The sequence below is a fragment of the Puntigrus tetrazona genome, chromosome 11 (assembly GCF_018831695.1).
Source record: "Puntigrus tetrazona isolate hp1 chromosome 11, ASM1883169v1, whole genome shotgun sequence".
NCBI classification, from domain to species: Eukaryota; Metazoa; Chordata; class Actinopteri; order Cypriniformes; family Cyprinidae; genus Puntigrus; species Puntigrus tetrazona.
Window position 1 is genome coordinate 19617805 of NC_056709.1, and position 22040 is coordinate 19639844.

The 22040-nt window shown below is 39.4% G+C and overlaps 1 protein-coding gene across 1 annotated transcript in view; it reads left to right on the forward strand.

Annotated features, from left to right (window-relative positions):
- The window catches only part of foxp4 (forkhead box P4), a 119678-nt gene that overhangs the window by 39218 nt on the left and 58420 nt on the right, over positions 1-22040 (forward strand). The window contains exon 3 of the mRNA XM_043252382.1: positions 19160-19249. Coding sequence (XP_043108317.1) covers positions 19160-19249 — 90 coding nt within the window. The remainder of the gene's footprint in view (positions 1-19159; positions 19250-22040) is intronic.

A 22040-nucleotide genomic window follows, 5' to 3' on the forward strand; every position in this document is an offset into this window, starting at 1 on the left:
ATTTTGAAAATATACATTTTACATTTTATAAAGTACTAGGCTACTTGCATGTAACTATGCATAATATTATTATTATAATAGTATGTAGCAGGATTTTTTTATGCATTTAATCATCTATTAATTGCAAACATCACATATTACATTTACAGGTTTGTAAAAAAAAAAAATTATTGCTGTCATTTTAGAATTACATTAATGCAGATATTTAAGGTGGTTATGCAGACTACACTCGAGGTGTATTCAAGTCATTCAGCAATAATCTGTTTAATGTACAGTAATAGATACAAATTACATAAAAATGTTTTGCAAAATGTATAAACATATTGAAAGTGAATGAGGATTGAGGCCGCTGAACATACACCATAAAAGTATCAGAAATGTAGTTTATATAAATTGTATACTTTAATACAAATCTTCTGAAACCATATGATACTATAAGAAACAGACCTATACAAGTGTGAAAGCACAAACAATTCATTCGTATGAGTCTGATCTTTTTAGTGAATCCGTTAATCCAATTCACAGTTCACAAAGATCAGAATCTCCACTGAATAAATTACCCATTTGTAACAGCCTGGGTGCTATTCAGAGTTATTACATAGCATTAGTGGACTTGAAATATTGGGCCTCCCTGATGATACGCAGAATTTCTCTATTTGTGTTCAGCGGAAGTAAGCTGTGCATGTTTGGAATGACATAAGAGTGAGTCAGTGATTACTTTCTTGTGCGAACTAATCTTTTAACCAAATCTAGTCCTCAGGCTTCATATTTCCATGCGGTCTTCCAGAATGCACTTGCCGATTGTATTACTCCTAATTCTAATTTCTGTAGATAATGCAGACTTGACTGAAATCCTCACACTTTGTTTAGTTCTAGCAGCAGTCTCAGTCTAGCCTGAGTCACAGTAATCCTCTAAGCGACTGTTTTATGCAGTGACACGTCAGCGTGCTGAGGCTTGTGCTGTTTTTGCTCTTTGGCCTATGCGTCAGTGTCTTCCATATCCAGTTTGTCAGTTGGAATTTCCTCACTTCCCGGACTTTCTTGGCTGAAATTCTTCTTTTTTCTGTCCACACTCTTCCCTAAATGCATTACAGATGCAGAGGGTAACAAGACCCCTCAACCTTGTTATCAGTGACACAGGCTGCACTGCACGCCTGCTAATACGGCCTAGTATGTCTTAATGTAACATTGATTACGAAGTATTACTAAAAGTGGGATCTGTTAAGCTAAATTATTTACCTCTCCCCATTGATTTGGTGTGTAAATCTAAAGGCCTCTGACACTGATGTTGTCTAATATTTGTCCTCATTAACCTTCTGATGCTGGTGATAAATGCTATTCACGTGTGCTGCTACTACATCCAAGCCACAGCAGGTAATTACCTTTGACCCTTACCAATAATTCTATATGACCTTTCTTTTTATATAGTCATTATGTTTGACTATATAGTGAAAGTGAAGCACTGAATACCTATGAAATATTTACCACTATCTTTTAAGACTTAAAAAAAAAAAAAAAAAAAATTATTATATTTTTTATAATATAATAAAATAATATAATAGATATTTATAATTATTTTATTTTATAATATTATTTTATTTATTTATATTTATACAAATAAATCATAATATGTAGCAATATATAGTAAAATATTATTAAATACAACTTTGAAATGCAATTTTTTTGTTTTAAATATTTTTTAAGGCTAAATAAATAAATTAAATTAAATAAATTTCCCACACAATTTCTATTTCATGCAATAAAAAGAAATTATTAAAAACTAAAACTAAATGTTATAAATCTTAATAAAAAGATTAGGGACTTGATTACATAGTTGAACCATATATTATCTAGTCATTGTAAATTAAGAAGTGAAAATTCTATCAAAACAGTAATAATCAGACAATTTATTTATTTTTTTTTGGCCGAAGTGAATTTTTTTTGTGCCTCCTTTAGTCTGAGAACTTGCGATCCTGGAGTTTCATAAGAATATAAAAATAGGTTCCTAGTAATTTGACCACTTGAGTTGCTTAAAAATTGACACAAGTAATCAATGAAGTTGTTTGTAGAGTAGAGAGCTCATGAGCAGAACAGGAAAAGAGAAGGAAAGAACTTGTAAAATAACAACTACTTTGCATAGTTTTTTCTGTCACTTGAAATAAGGGCTTGAAATTGTAGTGAAGGTAATGAATGTGAATGTTTGCACTCCTTGGCTGCATCCTCTGTGAGTGTGTGTGTGTGTGTGTGTGTGTGTGTGTGTGTGTGTGTGGAAACTCCCGCTGGGCGAGCATGGCTTCACCACACACAAGGAGGCCTTTCTTCCCAGCTCTGCAGTCTGGTGTTGGTGCACCTGTACATGGTCATGTGAGCCAAAGCCTTTAATTAGAGATAGAAATTGCCAGTTCCTTCTGCTCTAAACCATTTCCAATGTCAAACATCCAGCCGCCGTGGCCTCAATGCCACACTCTGTCTCTCTACTTCTCTTCCTTCCTCTCTGTCCCTCTTTATTTTCCTTTTCCACTTTTCTCTCTTGCATGCCCATACTTTTGGTCTTTGGTGGCAGCAGTAGCTCCTTGTAAAAGTAATGTCCAAAACATTTTACATCACGGTTTTCGTAATTCATATGTCTACAAGAAGCTGACAGCTTAACTATAACTCTATATGATAATTGTGCCATGTTGGCTTTTTTGAAGTCAGAAAAAAGCTTTTGTCTAGTTGTAAACTGCATTGACTAGAACAGTTAGAACAATATGCCACACAGAGACCTTCAGTGGTTCAAATGCCATAGTCGCTCTATTTAAGGATATTAAATGTGGTTACTTGCCTATAAATGCATGTGTACATGGCTGTGCCAGCATTTATGTGTAGGTGTATTTTATTTCTCCATGGCCTTGAGCCTTATGGAGTGAGGCTCTACACACCTGCTCATCTTCCAGTAGCAGTTTTATACATTTACTTCAGTGTTATTTGAGTTGCTCTACAGACCAAAATAAAACAAAAAAAAGTCTCCAGGCCATCTTTTTGATCTGCTGTCACTATTTAATGTGGCAAATTTTCTATTGCTCAAATGTTTTATTCATATTTCAGCCTCTATAGTCACTTTACAGCATCCAAATACAATGAATAGACTTTGACTTGTTTTTTTCAAACGATTGGTTTTTAGACTGAATGAAAATCACGACTTTTTTTATGCAGTTTGAGTGAATGACATTCCCTAACCTCTTTGTCCACTGATTTATCCCAAATGTTCTTCTCATTTCTTCACTCCTCCTCTTTTTTTTCTTCTTCAGACGAAATGTAAGTTTTGTGCCAGCAAGCGATGCAATGCGCCCTTTGATATGGGTGGCAACACTATAGAAATCTGCCTCCTTTATTCCATCTCAGATGGCCATTGTTCATAAGAATCTGATGAATGAATTAGTTCATCATCAAGTTCCCTCATTTGATTATAAATGAATGGAGAGTTTGGCCTTGAAGCCAAATGACTTTAATGAGGAAGGCTCTGAAAATGGCAAAGCAAGCAGTAAAGTGTTATCATGGCAGAGCCTCCTAAAAAGTCATTTATCAAGTTTTAATGTCTTGCTCTGCTATCCTCATCTCTTACAGTTTTTTTTATGGAGCAGGTCACTATAAAGCCCTGCAGAGATGGAGGAAGGGATTGAAAGAGATTATGGGTTGTTTCAGCAAGCCTTTCAGAAGCCCCTTTCACGGAAATGTTGTGTAGATTTTTCGATATGTCAAGCTTTAAGTGAAGTCGTACTCTTAAGTGTCATTATACAGGTATCGTGATGTACTACACAAGGTTGTTGCATTCTTTTAATATATTAAATGGAGGGTAAAATTAAAGTATTTATTTTATAATATTGAAGGGGTTGTGACTACTTCTGTATGCTCCAAAAATGGTTCATTTGAATATTATATGATTTGTGAAGAATCACAGCTTTAGGAACTGTGCTGTGCAATAAAGAAAAATTCACCTAATAACCTAAGTAAATGCACTTCTGCTTCACTGTTGATTCAGTTTATTGTCTAGTCTAGTGTAGTCTCTTCCTCCAAGCCCAAATCTTTCACCTGGAAGCAGCACAGTGCACCGATACTGGTTAAACACCCTGCCAAGAAGCGTTGGAGCAGAAAAACAGTCCCAGCTCCCTCCTTGCAGGCCCACGTTGTCAGAGCACAAAGCACTCTCTCCCTGGGCCCCTCGGGAGCCTGGGAGAAATCACAGGCATCTACAGACGTCAAAGACTCAACAGTCTTTACCAAACAAACAGAAGCCCAGCAGAGTGATGGAGAATGCAAGCAGAGGGAGGGTGAGATGGCGCAGGGGCGAAAGAGAGCACCGGGATGGGTTTGAGTCAGAGGAACGGAGGCAAGCATCTTGGGAGAGGAGGGGATGGTGGGTATGGACAGATATGAGGTAGTCGAGTCAGAGAATGTAAGAGAAAAGAGACGAGCGTTGGGGGAAAGTGGGGCTGAAGTGGTTGGAGAGAGGGAACCGAGGGAGGGAGGGGGGAAAGAAAGTGCAACACTGAGATGTGTCAAGAAAGGGCGCCTGGGCCCCCCTGAGGAATGTTCCTTGTCTGCTTCACAACCCCAAGACCAGCAAAACCCTTTGCTTTTTTGTAGAAAAAAAGCAAGACAGGAGAGGTAGAGGAAAAAAAATCAAGAGTGCACACTAGTGGAGTCCTTATAGAATTTCATCCTCTTGTTGCACAAAGCCAGGAATCCAACCAAGGGTTTTCTGTTTTTCAATCCCTCGAGTGTTCTTCACTTCAAATGGTCCCGCTCCGCAGCCCGTCTACAGCTACTGCAGCCTGGGCAGGGGGAAATGGCCTGACAGTCCCCTCTGCTGCTCTTCGTTTCTTTAATAGGGAGGTCTTATCTCTGTCTCGCTCTCTTTAGGGATACAGTAGACCTGTGGTTTCGCTTCAAAGAGACCATTTAGATAGAATGTGCCCCAAATGGTGCGTAGCAGGTTACAAACGTTGTTGGGTCCAGACCAGCTCTCCTGAAGCACCCTGTCACCCATCCTTATTGCTAGTATGCTGTTGAGTATCAGGAGAACCAATTTCCCTTGAAGTTTTTCAAGACCTTCGGCATGTATATCTTATCTTATGATCCAATTTGATTGCAAATTCAGTGCAAAATCATGTTTATGAAGTGAAACATTTTTCACACATGCCTTATGCTGTTCAAACCACTCAGTTCTAATGCCATGCTGATGAACTACACAGGCAAACACCACTGAAATTATAAATGTAATGTTTATACGTTATGACATTCGCATGAAGTTTTTGTTATTGTTGTAGGAAAGACTTTCTTTGTGAGTCTCTGGCCAACTTTTACACTAAATGCGGCCTGTCAGAATGATGGGCCGCTTGGAGACCTGATGCTCCGGATCTTCTTTCAGATCAGTTTTGACCACTTCTGAGTTTTGGGTTAAACTCTCAGGAGGATTGAGAAGATGAGCAACTGCTTCCCTAATTAGTGGAGAGTTGAGAAAGTGTAGTGCAGAATGGAGATGTGAAACTCACCAGAGAGAGAGAGAAAAAAAGCATACCAGACTCCTCCTTTAGGCACAGACAAACACTGACAGCTTAACATTGGTTATGGTTTGGAGCTGATGCATATGGAGACCACATCGTTGTAAAGCTCAGATGGTCTGCAGACAGGAGATAGCAGATGATTTCACTGTCTCTCTCACTTCCTCTTTCCATTCACTTTACTTTTAAGTCTTTGACTTTTTTGGAGAATGGATTTGTGTTGACAAGAAATGGATCACAATGGCCAACTGTTTTATATTTATTAAATGTATGTTTAGTTATGCGTATTTAGTTTACATAATGGGATTTATCAATGCATTTAAAATATTTTCTTATTTTATTTAATTGTATTTATTTTAATTTATGTACTGTCTGTGATTAAAATGAAAAATACAAACACAGATTAAATTCAAATGTAATGTGAAAATAAATTGTATATTTTCAACTATATATGTTGTATAAAATATTTAGTGTACTATTCTTATCATTATTATTATTATTATTATTATTATTAATAATAATAATAATAATAATAAATGTTTAAATTATATTTAATTAACTATAACATTTAGTAGTTTTATAATTAGATCATAACTGTTTCTATTTTTGTTTTCTTATGTCCTTGGTGTACATCATGAGGGACACTTGAAGATTTGTCTTCCTGTAGTTATTGTACCATAACCCACCCCACTTTTTTTATGTTATTACAACTCAGAATTACGTGTGACGTTTGCTTTACTCTTTGTTTTCTCTGGCACCGTCCACCATTAAGAGGCCATAATGGACTCTGCAAATTGGTTGTAATGGAAGCTTTAATTAAACTGTCCACAGCGCAGATGGAAAGAGCGGATAAAGGCATATAGATCTCAGATGTCTGGACAGATAGGCCATATTGAGTTGGCTATCCTGATGGCAGATCATAGGTACCTGTAAAGCAGTCTAGACGGTCTAATTGGGTTTCTGCGTGTGAAATGCTAAGCACATCGAAAAAGGAAGTTTGGACGGTTTGACAGTCAGGGTGTTTGGCCTCTCTCCCATCTCATTACCGTCAGGAACGGCCTTCTGTTCAGCACTCGGTGGACAGTAATGGCCATATCATGTCCTTCGTGTGAAATGAAGCTCATTTGACCAATTGGAGCCCATCGTGTCAGCGGTCTCAAGGCCTCGGGTCTGCTAGCACGAACTGAGCCGCTCTTTCTCATCTTTCCTTCAAACGGCTTAAGTCTAACGAACAAAAACGGAGGGAAAGGGGAGGGAGAGACTTAAATACAGGGATCATATCCCTTTTAGACAAGGATGCTAGGTGATGGGGGCCAGGCCAGAAGCCAGCTTAATAACATCCAGTAAATCGAACATTGTCAGCCCATTGAAAGGTGTCATCGCTTAAAAGCATTCCACACTTTTAATTGTGGCCTGTCTCATTGTATGGAGGTCAGTGAAAAAGAAAGGTCAAGCTGGGTCACGAAACGCTGGTGGTGACCGAAGTGCAAGGGTGAGGGGTTTTTGTGGGGAGTGTTAAGGGAGGGTAGTTGCCTAGCATCTGTGGAAAACCTCAATAGATGCCACAGCAATACAAAAAAGACCTCCGGCGTGCTGGTTTCCTGTAGTACTATTGAAAGGCTGGTATGGCTTTGAGCTTCTTACACGGTTAAGAAAGTATTTGAGAGGACCTTTCTTTATTTGTTTTGTTGTGTTCTCTCAAAGCTCACGGAATGAAGAATATATGCTCTTTGAAAAGTCGATTTTAGCTGGATAACATACCTTGATTTTCGTTCTGGTAAGTTATTGTTTTGTTAGTCGTTGTCTAGCATTGGTAACACACACACATTTCTATAAGTAGAGGTTTATAAGAAAGCGTAATGTATTTCACATGTGCTCAGAGATATTTCATATTCTTCTTCTAATGATTTTTTCACACATTGAGTCCTAATTCAGGAATGTGGGAATGTCATATTTATGGGACGATAATAAAACTAATTTATGGCTTTTCCAGAGAAACCTTTGAGAAGGCTAAAGAGGGCCGCCGTTAGTGCACATTTACATATGTGTGTGTGCTGGTATGCTTCTCTCTCTGTGCGTGGAGTCATTTTAAGCCAGCTGAAGTTACATTAGGAGCAGTTGTGGCATTGCACAGTCGCTTCTTCCTCCGTCTATCCAGTGCGTCTGTCTATCCAGAGCATCTCAGAAGGACTGCCAGCACAGCTGGGCTCAGATCAGTTCCAAACGTACAGCCAGACCACAGTAGCACTGTCAACCAACACGGATCACATTTACAATAATGACTCACAAGCTCATATGGGAATAATTGCGACAACAAGAAGATGTGAAATTTGATTTCTGGTGTTGGTTGGAAGAATCAAAGCAGTACATTTATTTATTAATTGATTAGTGTATTTATTTAATATTGTTGTATTTAATTGTAATTGATTTATTTTAATTAAAATTATTATTAGTATACATTTTGTTTATTTTTTTTAAGCAAAAATAAACATTGGACTAGTGAGTAATTTGTCTGATATTGGCAAAAAAAATGGCAAATCACCTACAGTTATTTGTTGTTTCCAAAAGTCTAAAAGCAAACTTTTCTCTTTATTTAAAAATAAAACAAAACACTGATGTTAAAATGTGTTTAAAACTATCACACTCTATAGTTTTAATTTTACACCGTCATTTTTTCACCTTCTCACAAGCCATTTAACCTTTTGTTTTTGGCAAACATGCTCAAACATAATAGATTTAGACCAACAAACACTCACTTCCTACTGTCTAAAGTGGTGCCACAAAACCACCTTTTATTCCGTGCCTGTAATTTCCATGGCCTGGGCAGTTCATAGACAATACTTGAAGCACATCAAGCATTGACCTTCTTCTAGTCACCATGGCGATTATGAAAGATTCTCAGCTGGATACTAATGTGTGGGCATTTGGAGGTATAACTCCCTCAGAGCTGATTGACAAACCACTGAGGAGGACAGAAAGGAAGGAAAAGGAAGGGGACAGGAAAAAAAGAGGGCAGGAGAATGGATTTAGTGATTCGGAGAGAGCTGTGAGAAGTGGGAGGGGGAGATTTAGGTAATAGTTGAAGTGGAGAGGAATTGAGGAAGGATGGAGAAAATCAGGGGCAGGAGGAGGAGGGCGGCAAGGAGGGAATTTCAGTTTGGAGGGTTAGTGAGGCAAGAGGGAGGGCTTCTTTTACCCTGAGTACACTTCCTACTGGACTCCACGTCAGGATACAGCAGCCATAATTGACGCTAATTGCCATGTGTTTTGCTGTCTCTGCTTTAATCAACAGATGAGGTGGAAAGAGAGTAAATTGTCAAGGACTGGTGCCACTCCTAACTTTTTTAAAGAAAAAGTTCATCTTAAAATTAAGATATTAAAAAAAGTCCAAAAGTTTATTTAAGTAGTTAAACTTTGGAGGTGTAAATAAATAAAATAATACCATAATATATTCAAGGACAAGATTTGATTAGTTAGTGTTAGATTAAATGTCAATAAAGACAAGGCTCAAGGTTTCAAGGATTTCTTTTCATCAAAAAATCCTGAGGGGAAATCCTGAAAAAAAAAAGAGAGAAAAATGTTCACTCTTTCCACAAAATGTTAAGTAGAACAATAGCCTAATTTTCAACATTAACAATAGTAAGAAATGTTTCTTGAGAACCAAATCAGCATATTAAAAATGATTTCTGAAGCATAATTTTACACTGAAGGCTGATCTAATGATTCTGCAAATTCAGCTTTACCTTCACAGAAATAAATTACATTTTACATATTCAAATAGAAAATCGTAATTTATAATTGTAATAATACTTTAAAACATTACTGTTTTTACTGTATTTTTGATCAAATAAAGGCAGCCCTGGTGAACATGCATCTGCGCAATGGGTTTTATGTTAGGAGTAGCCTGAAAATATTGCACATTTTCAAACCAAATATGACATTCATAATTTAAATATATAAATGGGCAGAATGGCTTTTTGGAACACTTGGTGAAAAATATTTTCTTTTATTTTATATAAAAAAAAAGCTGCTTGGATGCTCTTCAAAATACTTTATTTTTGGTTCTATGGAAAGAGAAAGTCATATGGTTTTGATACAGGTGAACTTTTCCTTTAACCATGGTGAATACAAGCGCACACACGTACTTACTAAGCCCAATTTCCTTGCCTTCAATGCCCACTTAGAACTCTGTATTGTGCTGTGTAATGCAGAGGCCTAACCTTACGCCATCCCAGAAGCCCCCGCTCTGTGCTCAGGATAAGAGACCCCTCCACTTTCCATCTCTGTCCTCCCAACGGCCCTCTCCAGGCTCCAAAAAATGGAGAACCCCCAGGGGAAACAAAAAGAAGACGAAGAAAAAAGCAAAAGAAATATGCACAGCGCCACTCTCAAAGTTGTTGCCCTGGTAACTGGTGAGGGCGAGGGACTGCAAACAATGAAGCCAGATCCCTTTTTAAGTGTTGCTAATTAGCTTGCCTCCGCTTGCTCTTTGTGTTTGCCATCTTAAAAAGAGACTAAAGTCAACAGGGAGAGGCGTCGGGGAAGAGAAGAGAGAGAATGTTGGTTTCTATTTTTCTTCTCCTTAATAGCCAAGGGTGGGGATAGAAGCGAGATGAAGGCCGCATTGTGCCGAGCGACGCAGATTGATGATATAGATTGATGCTACTGATGTAATTGAATATTGATGAAGAACATGTGAAACCTGCAGCTGGTTCGGTTTTGTTAAGGGTTTGCTAAAAGAAAGCATGTTTGCTTTATAGCATTCATGTTGGTGCATCGCTGTAGAAGATTTTGAGAAAGGACAATACAGTAGTTGCTTCCTTTTTGCCATCACTATTTGTGCTTAAAGACACGAGATGGGGCCTCATCTTGCTACGATTTATTTCCTCCTAACTTGTCTTCAAACCTCCTTACTCTTGTGTGAACACAAATCGTTCTTTCTAGTTATTTTCTGAAGATGGGTTTAGCCACTACCAGGTGTGAAATCAAAACCAAACTAAAAACGTAAGCTTTATTTTTCATAGTTATTCTCCAAGCAAGCGGTTTCGAGTGACCCTCTGTTTTAACAATATACCGCATGTGTCTTTTCTTCTAGCTTACTTGCTTTTGGCAACATCCCAAGCGCGTATTATTAATTTTTTCTTTATTAATAATAACAAAGAAATGCGTCCCATATGTCTGGTTTGGACGGGAAGCGCTGTTGCCAGTTAGTGCTATCCTCATCATGGTCAGTCTGTTTAGCATGTGTTTGTAGGAGGATTGTTTTGGACGGTGTCCCATTGGGCTAGGTCACTGAAGCTGTGACTCACATTGAACCCCAACACCTTCATATTGCCCCGATCCGTCCCTGCAGACCAGCTCCAAGATCTTGAAAAGCTCTCAAATACGACAAGACCTTGAAAGTCCATTTTTGCTTATTAGTTTTTGCAGTCCGCACAGCAGAGAGAGAGGTTGAAACCCTATCAAGTAGAACTTTGTTTGGCTGCCAGAAGGGCGGTGTTAAGAAAACCACAGCAAAACTGCCGTGCAATTGCCATCAATTAGCCGGCTGTGCGGCTGCCGAGGCTGGAGGATTTCGAGACGACCCGTATCCTGAACTCTCCGAGCTCCCTCTTTTTTTCTTTCTCCGAGCTGTCTCGGTGTTGAACTCTCACTAATGTTGTGGCCCTCAGCACTACAAAGTGAGCTCACGGTGCCAACAACGAGGTAATGATGCCCAGAGAGCCCAGCCATAGTGGATTACACTTCCTCTTTCACTCTTTCAGTATGGGACATGGGGATAAGTTACTGCCGAGAGAGACACCAGGTACATATGAGCTCATTTGAGCCTCTTTCACCATTCGCCTTCCCCTAATGAGTTCAACAGTCATGCAGACCTCGCAAACTTTCACAGTTTTCAAAAACAAAATCTCTCTGACATCCGAAACGCTGCTGCTGCTATCGTGTTGCAGCTCATATTTACTTTTTTTTTTTTTTTTTTTTTTTCTCCAGCAGGCTTTTTGTTTTAACATTTTTGGGGACTTAGAGGTGAGCAACGCACATCTGGAAAGCAGCAGAGGCAGCAAGTTTCAAACAGGTCCCCTTTGTGAAAAATAGGATGTGAAAAAAAACCAAAGCGGTCAGGGTTTTCAAACATTACAGCATATTTTGAAGTTTTTTCCTCCCTTAGTTTTATTTTTTTATTGCCTTGGCTCCAATTCACCCTTTCCTCATTTTAATGGCCGATGGGAGTCTGCTGTAGCCGTTTAAATTTTAAGGTTTCGCCGTAGCCTTTATATTGCGGAAACATTACATTAAATGGCAAAAAGGGACAGCGGCGGGTGTTTTTAGATGATTTCGCCATTGAATAATTCACTCGATCTTGCCATTTTCAAATGCGTGTTCTAATGGATTTGAACAAAAACAAATGTGACGAGTGACTGCGAACCGCAGGATGGAACAGGAAGTGGCAAATTAAATCCAGCTTGGGCCAAAAAGTAGCGAGGAGGGGGGGAGAGAAATATGGTCAGAAGTGCAGTTTATTTGTAACCCACCGTGAAATTGGACAGCTCTGCAGGCTACGACTGTAATGAGTCATGGGGACCAAGTTAAGATCTTCGAAACCTTGGCCCGGGCCTGTAAACCCGATCCCGTCGAACAACCCACACCTCATCCCGTAGCCCGGGGTGGACAGCTGCTAACAGGCCCAGTATGTCTGCCTGAAGCCGCTGTAGACGAAGCTCATTTGGTCACCAGCTGTGTTGGAGCGTTCCAGCATTAAAATAGAGCTAGTCTGGTTCTCCGGCAAACAATAATTCATCCTTTAGTAATTATTGGTGCGGATAGTCTCTCTGGAAAGTTAAGTTCATACTGGCCAGGCCAAGACTCCACAAGCGACGGTGCGTAACACTTTCAATCGTGTGGACAAACACATCTGCGGCTGTAGATTCCTCTGGCAGCTGACAGTGATGCATTTGATACATTACAAGCAACCGCTACCGAAAGCCACGCTTCACGTAAATATGCCATTCAGATACAAAGCAATCCCACAAGTTGTCACACTCGTGAGTAATAAAGCGCCTGCCGTCAGAAGTGGCGAAAGGAAAAGGAGCGGGCGCATTGTGCGCCTGTAGTTACTCAGAGTTTGAAGAGGTTGTACAAGCAGGTATGATTATTTTTGCCAAATCCCTCACATGAGTGACGTTTTGGATGCCAGCTTGCATTACATCTGTGAAACTTTGCTTTCATCTCGCCCCCCTCTTCTTCTTCTGTTTCTCTCTTCCAATGCAAGCAAACAGAAACAGCTCAAGTCTTCATTTTTAGACGCATTACAAGGAGAAAGCTGAACTTCCTAATTCCAGGAGGATCAAGCCAGAATCTCAAAAGAAGCAGCTTTTGGAATAGCTTTACTTTTCCTTTAAGGTTGAATGGCACCGGTTGGGGAAAAAAAGGGCGCCTTTGTCTTCGTCTCTCCGCTCCTGATTTGGAGGTGGCTATCATGCAGGGTGCATGCTGAACAAAAGCACCCGAGTGTAACAAGTCCTCCCGGTTTGTGCTGCTGAAAGAAGGTTAAGTTTGGTTCTTTTTTTTCTCCTCGGTGTGGTGCAGGATGTTTTTTGTAGCAATGTTCACATTCCAGTCCCACCTTAAACACCGTTGATGTTGAGTGAGGGGAAAATAAGCTTTGGCTAGTTATTTATGAACTGCCATTTTGTAAATTGGAAATATATTCTGTCTTCACACCCTTAAAATAGACTTTTTGTGGCATGTTTGGGTTTGTTTGCAGAACGTCTGACCACATCTGTCCGTGCGTGTGGTTGTAGCATGAGGTAGGTAACATTACTCAGAAGAGCACACCCTGTTGCTTTCCTAAACAGTGTGAACAAATTACAGAGTACATTTGAAAAGCTTTTTTTCTTCTTCTTCTTCTTCTTCTTCTTCTTCTTCTTCTTCTTCTTCTTCTTCTTCTTCATTTTAATAGAAAACTGACCTCACCTATTTACGTTAAGTCTAAAATTTCTCCACAAGGCACTGAGACACTCAAATTTGTTAGACAATATTTTGTAGATGTTTTTTTGTTTATAATAATGCATAGGAAGGGATAATCTCTTTGCTATCTCAGTTGATTCTCCTACATCACAATGAAATATAGATTTTTCAATATTAAAATTCTTCATCAGTTGTTTCCCTGATGATCTGAGGTAAACTTTTTTTTTTTTTTTTTTTTTAATTTTTGTGTAGAAGTTAGGACAAAAACATTGTCAAGTGGCAGTGTGTGACATAATCCCGCAAAGCAGCTTCGAGTGCGGGTAAATATGCCATTTGGCAGTAGAAGCCAGAGTGTAAGTGGAGCATGTTGACAGGGGTTTATTTAAGAATGAATTAAAAACGCAGTGCTGCGGCCCTGAGGGAGGCCACCACTGTTACTTTGTTGACCTCTTCTAAAAGGGTCCTCGCTAGCCAACTATAAATAACTGCACATCATATCTAGCTCTGATTGGAGGTCAGCACCGAGGTGGGGGTTTGATTGGCCGAGTGTGGCCAGCAGCAAGATCGGTTTCATAAAGTTGATGTGCACAGGCCAATAGGAAAGACAAATTACATCTATTAGAGATCTCAAATCTTTTGCCTAGAATGCAAGGAGATTAAACAGACAACAATTGAAACTTTTTTTTTTTTTCTTTTCAGAAAAAGACTGGTTAATGTCTCAGTAATCTCGCGGGTCTCATCAGTTTAAGAAAAGAGCAATGTCTTAAACTGCGTTCTGATTTCAGGTCTGTTAAATATCTAATTTCTTTTCTCCTTGACAGAATTAACATTGTATTCAAGTATTCGATATTTAATTATTTATATTTATATAAAAAGAAATTATTAATTTAAGAAAAAAGTGACATCTCGCACTTTAAGGTTTAGTCCGTTTTTTTTCATTAGATTTTTCTGAAACCTAATTGCTGTTCAGATTTATTTATATATGCTCTTATTTTGACAACATTTGTATTTCTCTTCTCTTTTCCTAGTTTCATTTCAATTTTATATATTTTTGTCTCCGTTAGTTTTTTTATAAAGGACTGTACTTTGTTCCTTACTTCCTCCCTTTTTCTACCCTCATCTGCATCAGTATCTCCCGAGTTTCTCTCAGCATACAGTGGCAGTCTCAGTCTGTCTTCAGCTCTGGATCCGCCAAGTCCAGTAACATGACTCCCTCTGACCCTTCGTGCCACCCTGAACCCCCCACCACTCCACCACCATCCACCCACCCACACCCATGGACGGCCCACCGTGGGCTCTGTTTTTCTACGGGGGCGGCTGCGGGGGGACGTTGCAGGCGTCAACAATGGTCCTCTGTCAGCGATGATGGATCATTCCAGCATATGGTGCCCACCTGTCCGCGGAGGAGCCGACTTCACTGTTTAGATTTACAGGAGAGAGAGAAAAAACGAGTGAGCGAGCGCCCCGCGTTCTGCCCTCTCCCTCATTCTCACTCCCACAAACATAGGCGGATTAGGGCTCCGATTCATCACCTCCCAGTCGTGTTTACTTAAGCAACCTGAGCGTAATGAATAGAAGCTGGGACATCCAGGAAAGAGGCGCGCAATCACCCCTGTTTGTGTGTTTTACCGCGTTGTTTTGGAACGTCCATCCTAGAGCGGCTCAAAAATTTCATCGGCCGTATTATTATTGGACACGGGCACGTCTGCTCGCGCGGACGCGACTGTCACAACTTTGCGAGAACGAGAGCGAGTTGTACTACGTGCGTATGCCAAAATGAATTCTTCCCTGTTATTTTCCCATAATGGACCCTCACCCGAGGGCCCCCTCCTTCCCACTCTCCTGCAAAAAGAAAAGAAACCCAGTTGTCAGCCATTTTTTCTGAAGCCCGTTAAAGAGGGGAGGGCGAGAGCCACGAGAAAAAGGAAAAGAAAGAGGGGGAAAAAAGAGGGAGCCCCCCTCCTGAATCTCCCTACACCCACCGCTCCGACCACCCTACACCCTCCAGCCCACCCCCCCACGACCCTGCTGAATTAAAAAATGCTCTGTTATTAAAGGCGATGTCAGGAGTGTTGATTTACGGGGGGGCCGATGACAAGTCAGAAGAACTCACACACTGTGCTGCTAAGGCCGCCAAGCTGGGCTCTGACCTCTTCACCCTCCCCTTCCCTCTCTCTCTCTCTCTCTCTCTCTCTCTTTCTCTCTCGCTCTCTCGCGCGCTCTCGCTCTCGCTCTGGCTCGTCCGACCGCCCGCCCTGCTCTGCAATAAAACCTGTCTAACTCAACAGCACAATGGAACTGTTGTTGGACCCGGCCATCCGCGGCCTCCCTCATATTTTCTTTAAAGGTGCAGCACTCACCAGCGAATGCCACAAGGCTTTGGGAGAGAGAGAGATAAGATGAAAGTAGGTGAGCGAGAAGAAAGAAGCAACTCATGTTCCCGTTTGAAATCTGGATGTGTTTTTCACTCCCTGCTTAGATGTATGGATGGAAGTTATAAAGCATTTTTTCCCCCTGTTTGTACTCCAAATCTTTTTTTAACCTCCACTGTTCGTGAAAGCAATAAAATTGGCAAGTCAGACTCAATAGATTCTCCAGCCACAGAACGGAGCCTCTCCCCTGTTGCTCAGAGAGACTTGCCGCCCCAGACGCTCTCATTCTGGGCCTGTTTAGTGCCGCCAGCCTCCGGTTCCGCTGCTGAGCTCAGTGCATCATGATTAAGACCAGCAGTACTGACCACTTGTTCATCACTAGGTATTTTGCCTTTCTTCCCAAAGGAATAGTTCGCTCAATTTTTTTTTTTGTTTTTGTCTCCCCAATTTCATCTTATTACTTTTGAGATAGCATAAAATGAGATTTTAGTATATCCAAGCAGCTTGTTTCCATGCAAAGAAAACAAGCTCCAAAAAGGCAAAAAATATATATTAAAAAAAAAGAATTAAAATGATTGTAAAATGGTCCATACAATTTGTGTACTACATTCCAAGTCTTGAAATATTTAAAATCCCAGTCTTTTCTTCACTTACTATATTATGTCTTTACAACTTCTTTTCAGTACTTTTTTTAAAGTGCAGAACAAACTCTGAGAAGTGATTTTATGATGGCAAAAATGAAAAAAAAGACAAAAAAACTGTTTCTGAAAGTACTTTATAATGGCAAAATTTTATAAAAGTAGTTAAATATACACTTTGTGTATTTATTCCGGATCCTCTAACACAAGGCAATGATAATTTACCAAACGGATAAATCTTTAGTTTTTTTAATGTTTTTCTTTATTTTTGTCATTATAAAACACTTTGATAAAAGTATGAAAAAGTTTTTTTTTTTTCCCATTGTATGGAACAGAGCTGCTCAGACATTATGCTTGGAGTCTTGTTTTGTCTTTCACAAGTCATAACATTACATAAGGGTGAGTAAATGATGCTAAAGTTCTTGGAGGAACTATTCTTTTACTATAATGTAAAGGTCCATGAAAGAAAGCATGAAGCAAATCAGAAGGGGTTTTAGCTTAATAGTTAAGGCTGTACTGGAAACACAAATTTAGGGGTGGTCCTATTTAGGGGTGACCTAGTCACTGCCAAATTACTGATATCACAATCTATCACTATTGCACCCCTGAGCAAGGCACTTAACCTCTGGTAGTTCCAGAAGGGGCTGTGCATTAAATGAGTGCACTGTAAATTGCTTTGGATTAAATGTGTGCACTAAACGGCTACCATTTAATCCAAATAATTGTGGCGTTTATGAAAATCAAAGAAGAGTTTAATAAAGTGGTAATCAGTGCAGCGGTTTTGTTCAATTGTTGATCATTGTTGCCAGACAACCATCTGGTCCAAGTTGTCTCTGGTTTTGTGTATGTGTGTGTGCGTGTCTGTAAGAAGTAATTCACACCACATGCCATCAGTAGAGTGTATATTCTCAAAGCTAGTCGTAGCTGGGAGGTGCTGCCGGTCACTTTAGCTTATCCAGCCCTCCACTGAGGTCATGTGTACAGATGGAGGGGGTTGGGAGGGGGTTCCTGCACAGCATGTGCGTGCGTTCACAAATGCATTTGTGTGTGTGCGTGTGCACAGCGCTCAATTGCGACCTCAGCAAAAGTAGCAAGTGCTCTTGATGCAGATGGTTTTCATCACACCGACCACTGCATGTTCTCTCTCTCTCTCTCTCTCATGTGCCGATAGTATTGGGGGCCTCTCGCCTTTTTTGGCCCCCTCTCTGTGTAAAACCCCACCCCCACCCCCACCCTCTACAATAAAAAAAGACAGAGGTGTATTTCTCTTAAATGGATTGGCACCATTTATTTAGAGGGTCCTGGACTGGGCTTTGTAATACACCCTCCCACACATTTAGCCAGTAAGTACTTCTGCAATTGATATAATGGCTATTAGCACTAACAGTCTATTACTGATATCAGATCAGTGCTAAGCGACCGTGTTTTAACGGGATAGTTCACCCTAAAATGAATATTCTGTCTTTATTTACTTGACTCATAAGACTTACTGTCTTCTGTAAAACTTTCCTCTCCAAAAGTAGCAGAAAGTGACCAGGCATTGAAAAAAATAACACTACATGTACAATTTTTTAAAGGTATATTGACACCAAATACCACTAATCACAATATCTATACACTAAAGTTCAAATCTTTGGGGTAATTGTTTTTAAAATGCTTACCGGGTGATTTTGATTAAAAAAAATATAATAATGTAAAACCAGTAGTGAATTATTATGATTATTATTATTATGTTTTTGAAACGTAATTTTCAGTTAAAAACTATTCACTTTTTTGTTTATTCTTCACACAAAGCTGTTGCATGACTTGAAAAGACTGAATATAATTTACATGAGTTGTATTAACTTTTATATTTATGGAGCATTTCTTGGTTAACTATCCCTTTAATGACAGTAAATGTTAAACCATAGATTTGTCTACAAAGTGGGATTAGAGCTTGGCAAACTATTAAAGCTGGCTGAAAATGTCTAAAACTTAAAAAGCTTTCAGTCTATGACTTTTTTTTTCTTTTTCGGTAAGCATATGCATCAGCGTATGACTCTAAGGATTTATGTTTGGTGTCAGGTCTCTTTTCTTTTTCTTTTTTTTTTTTAAAAAGGGCTTTTCACCCCCCTCCATCTTTTCATAAATCAATATTTACTATGTAACCTTCCTCTCTCTCTTCAGGGCCAGGAAGCAAATGTGCATCCTGATGGTGCTCTTCAAAAAGCTGTTTGCCCACTGATTTACTGTTGCCTGGTGTTTTTGTTTTGAGAGGTACATTTTGCCATTGGACCAAAGATCCTGTGCGGGTGCAGTCTAAAAAATACCACCTTCGTCTGTCCGTAGGGTAGCAAACCACATAGCAGGCAGCGCGGTGGACAGATGATCTGAGAGAGTGTGAAAGAAAAGAAAAAAGGGTGCGGTAGGGTTACAGAATTGTGTTTTCCCTCTCAGAGGAGAAAGCAAGGCCCCTTTCTGGCTCTGTACAGGAGGGGGCCCCCACACACTCAGGTTGGCAAACAGGTGGGGCCCACCGTGCAGTGCTAAGTGTATCTCTCCTGTGATTTTGAGGAAATGCAAGCCGACTGTAAAGGTGTGTGTGCGTGCGTGTGTGTGGTGCTCACCGCTGTGTTGTCTCTGTTTCTCGTGTCCACAGGCCCTCCAGGCAGCACGCCAGTTCATCCTCCAGCAGGCCACAGGACTCAACTCCCCCAGCAGCAACGAGGTCAAACAGAGCCCTGTGCAGGTACGAATGCCACACACATAACCACATGTAAGGGTTTAAAATCGTATAGATACAGGCTCATATCATTAACAAACAGATGTAAGCATATTAATACTGTAATTAGCCTAAATCATGCTTTTGGCCTTTTTCTTTTCTACTTGTTTAGTAGGGTGGGCAATATATATGAAATATAACGGTGACACTTTAGAATAAGCGACAATCATTCACAACTTCAGATTAGCTTGTTATTAATAGGATGATAGTAGTTGAATATATGGGATTATGGGATTTCAAATATGGTCATATACACTTTTTATGTGAATTAAAAATTCTTATAGAAGTATCAGACCAGTTTACCTTACATGTTTTTTTTTATTCTTTGTTTAGAAAGTTTCTCTGATAAATTCATTAAAAATTAGATTTAATTTGATTAAAACGTTCACTTACTCATTTACATTGGCACATGCAAATGAAAATTAGGTGTAAATATTTAGTTCATTCATGGACATCGAAAAAAAAAAAAGTTTTAGCTATACCACCAAGCAATTTTTGTCAGATCTTTGTCTATTAAAGTTCTTATTCAGGTTGTCTCCCATCCCCCTATCTGTGCTGTAAAGATAGTTGTGAATGTGGCTCTTTGTAGTGAAGACCTGAACAATGGCACATCTTGAACTTCATTTCTCATCGGGCAGAAGGTTAGCTTGAGTGCACGTTCCTGTAGCATCTGTTCGCACACAAACAGGGATCTTAAGAATAGAGTAGTGCGGATTGCTCAGTTACTTTCAATGCGATATCTGGCAAACCAACATACATGACATTGACAGTGTATTATTAAAGCACATATATATATATATATATATATATGTGTGTGTGTGTTAGTAATGCATGTGTGTTTGCGTGTAATGTTCATATCGCATGAAGGTTAGTTATGCTTTATCTTGGTGTTTCTTGCTGTCTGTAAGATATGCAGTCTTCAAGCCTGCCACGTCGAATTGGGCCAGCGGTAGTAACTGCCTTTAACACACTTGTCAAATGTGACAAGATGCACTCACATGTATGTACCAGTATAACGCTTTGCTATCACAGTCATGAAACATGCTTCTTCCTGTATAAACACTTTTGTGAGACTAATACAGACTGACATATAGGTACAGATTAGAGAGCACTTTTTTTTTTTAGCCGAGATGGAGATGGAGGAGAGAGGAAGGCAAACAAGGCAACCCCTAATATGAAGCAGGAAAAGTGGTGGATGGTGGAGAGTACAAGTGAATGAAAGAGAAAAAGGGGTGTGTGAGAGCTGCCCAGAGTTTTTCAAATCATCAATAATCCAGGAGGAATGCTAGCTGACAGTTTAAATGACCGTGTTGAGAGGTTTTCCCTTCAGGGTAATTAACATTATCAAGGAACAGCAGGTTACCTCGTTAGTGGCGCACTCATTTAATTAACAAACCACACTAATTAGATTGAACCCTGGGCTGAAGTTTGCTTCAGTGTGCTCGTTGAGCTAAAGAAAAGTCAAGAAGAGGAAAATCAAGGGAACATTTTTATCAGAGTCCTTTTTTCCCCAAGTTGCTTTTTTTTGTCGATGGACATTTTGATGATTGATGTGGCTTATTGAACAGGTTTTGCTCCTTTCCTGTTTAAATTGTGGTGTTTGGTTAAGCAAGCATCACGTTTACCATTGCTTAGACTAAGGGGACAGCTCACTTAAAGGGTTACTCTACCCCAAAATGAAAATTTGTCATTAATCATTTAAAAGCTTCAGTTGTTCTCGGAAACACAATTTATGATAATTTGGATGAAAACTGGGAGGCTTGTGACTGTGACATTGACTACCAAGTAATGAACACTGTCAAGATCCAGAAAGTATGCAAGACCTGGTCTGAATACTCCCATCTGTTATCAGTGTTTTTTTTGTAAAGAAAACAAAAATAATGACTTTATCCTACATGTATGTATGCTTTGATACGTGCATCCTTGCATTGTGGCTGACACAGAAGAGTGTACGTGTCCAGCCTATACTCTCTCAAATGATCCTAGTCATTATTTTTGTTTTCCTTCTGTGCAAAAAGCAGTCTCATAGCTTCATAACTTTACGGTTAAACCACTGATGGCAGATTCTGATGATGTGTTTAATACTTTTCTGTACCTTAACCGTGTTTGTTTGGCAGTAAATGGGACAGTCAGAAGCCTCTCGGTTTTTCATCATATAAAATATCATATATTGTGTTCCAAGGATGAAAAAAGCTTTTATGAGTTTGGAACGACATGGGGGGGTAAGTTATTAATGACAAAATTCTCATTTTGGGGTGGAGTTACCCTTTAAAAGGGAAATTTTGACAAAAACATTACTTAATTTCTTCTGTGGAAGATTAGTATAAAAAAAATGTCCCTTTAAAAAAAAAAAAAAAAAAAGTCACTAGACTTTCTTCAAAATATCATCTCTTGTGTTCAACAGATGAAAGAAAGTCATACAGGTTTGAAAACAACATTGTTTTCATTTTTGTATTATCTTTCCCTTTAAGTATTAATTAAACTTTAGTGCATAACTCGTCCCGTATTGTTTAGGCTACATATGGCTGATATCTCAAAACATGCAGTTTGTTTAGAAGACTTGAGATATTAGCTTAATTTCACTTTTTTTTTTTTTTTTTTTGAAGACAAGACTTGCACTGAAAAGGGCTCTAAACAAATCTAGGGATCAGAAGAGCCGATCACATTTTCTTTCTAAAAATGAGTTACAGAGCTTATAGACAACCGTGTTCTCGTGCTGGATGTTATATAGTGGTGATTACACACCATGATTTCATGT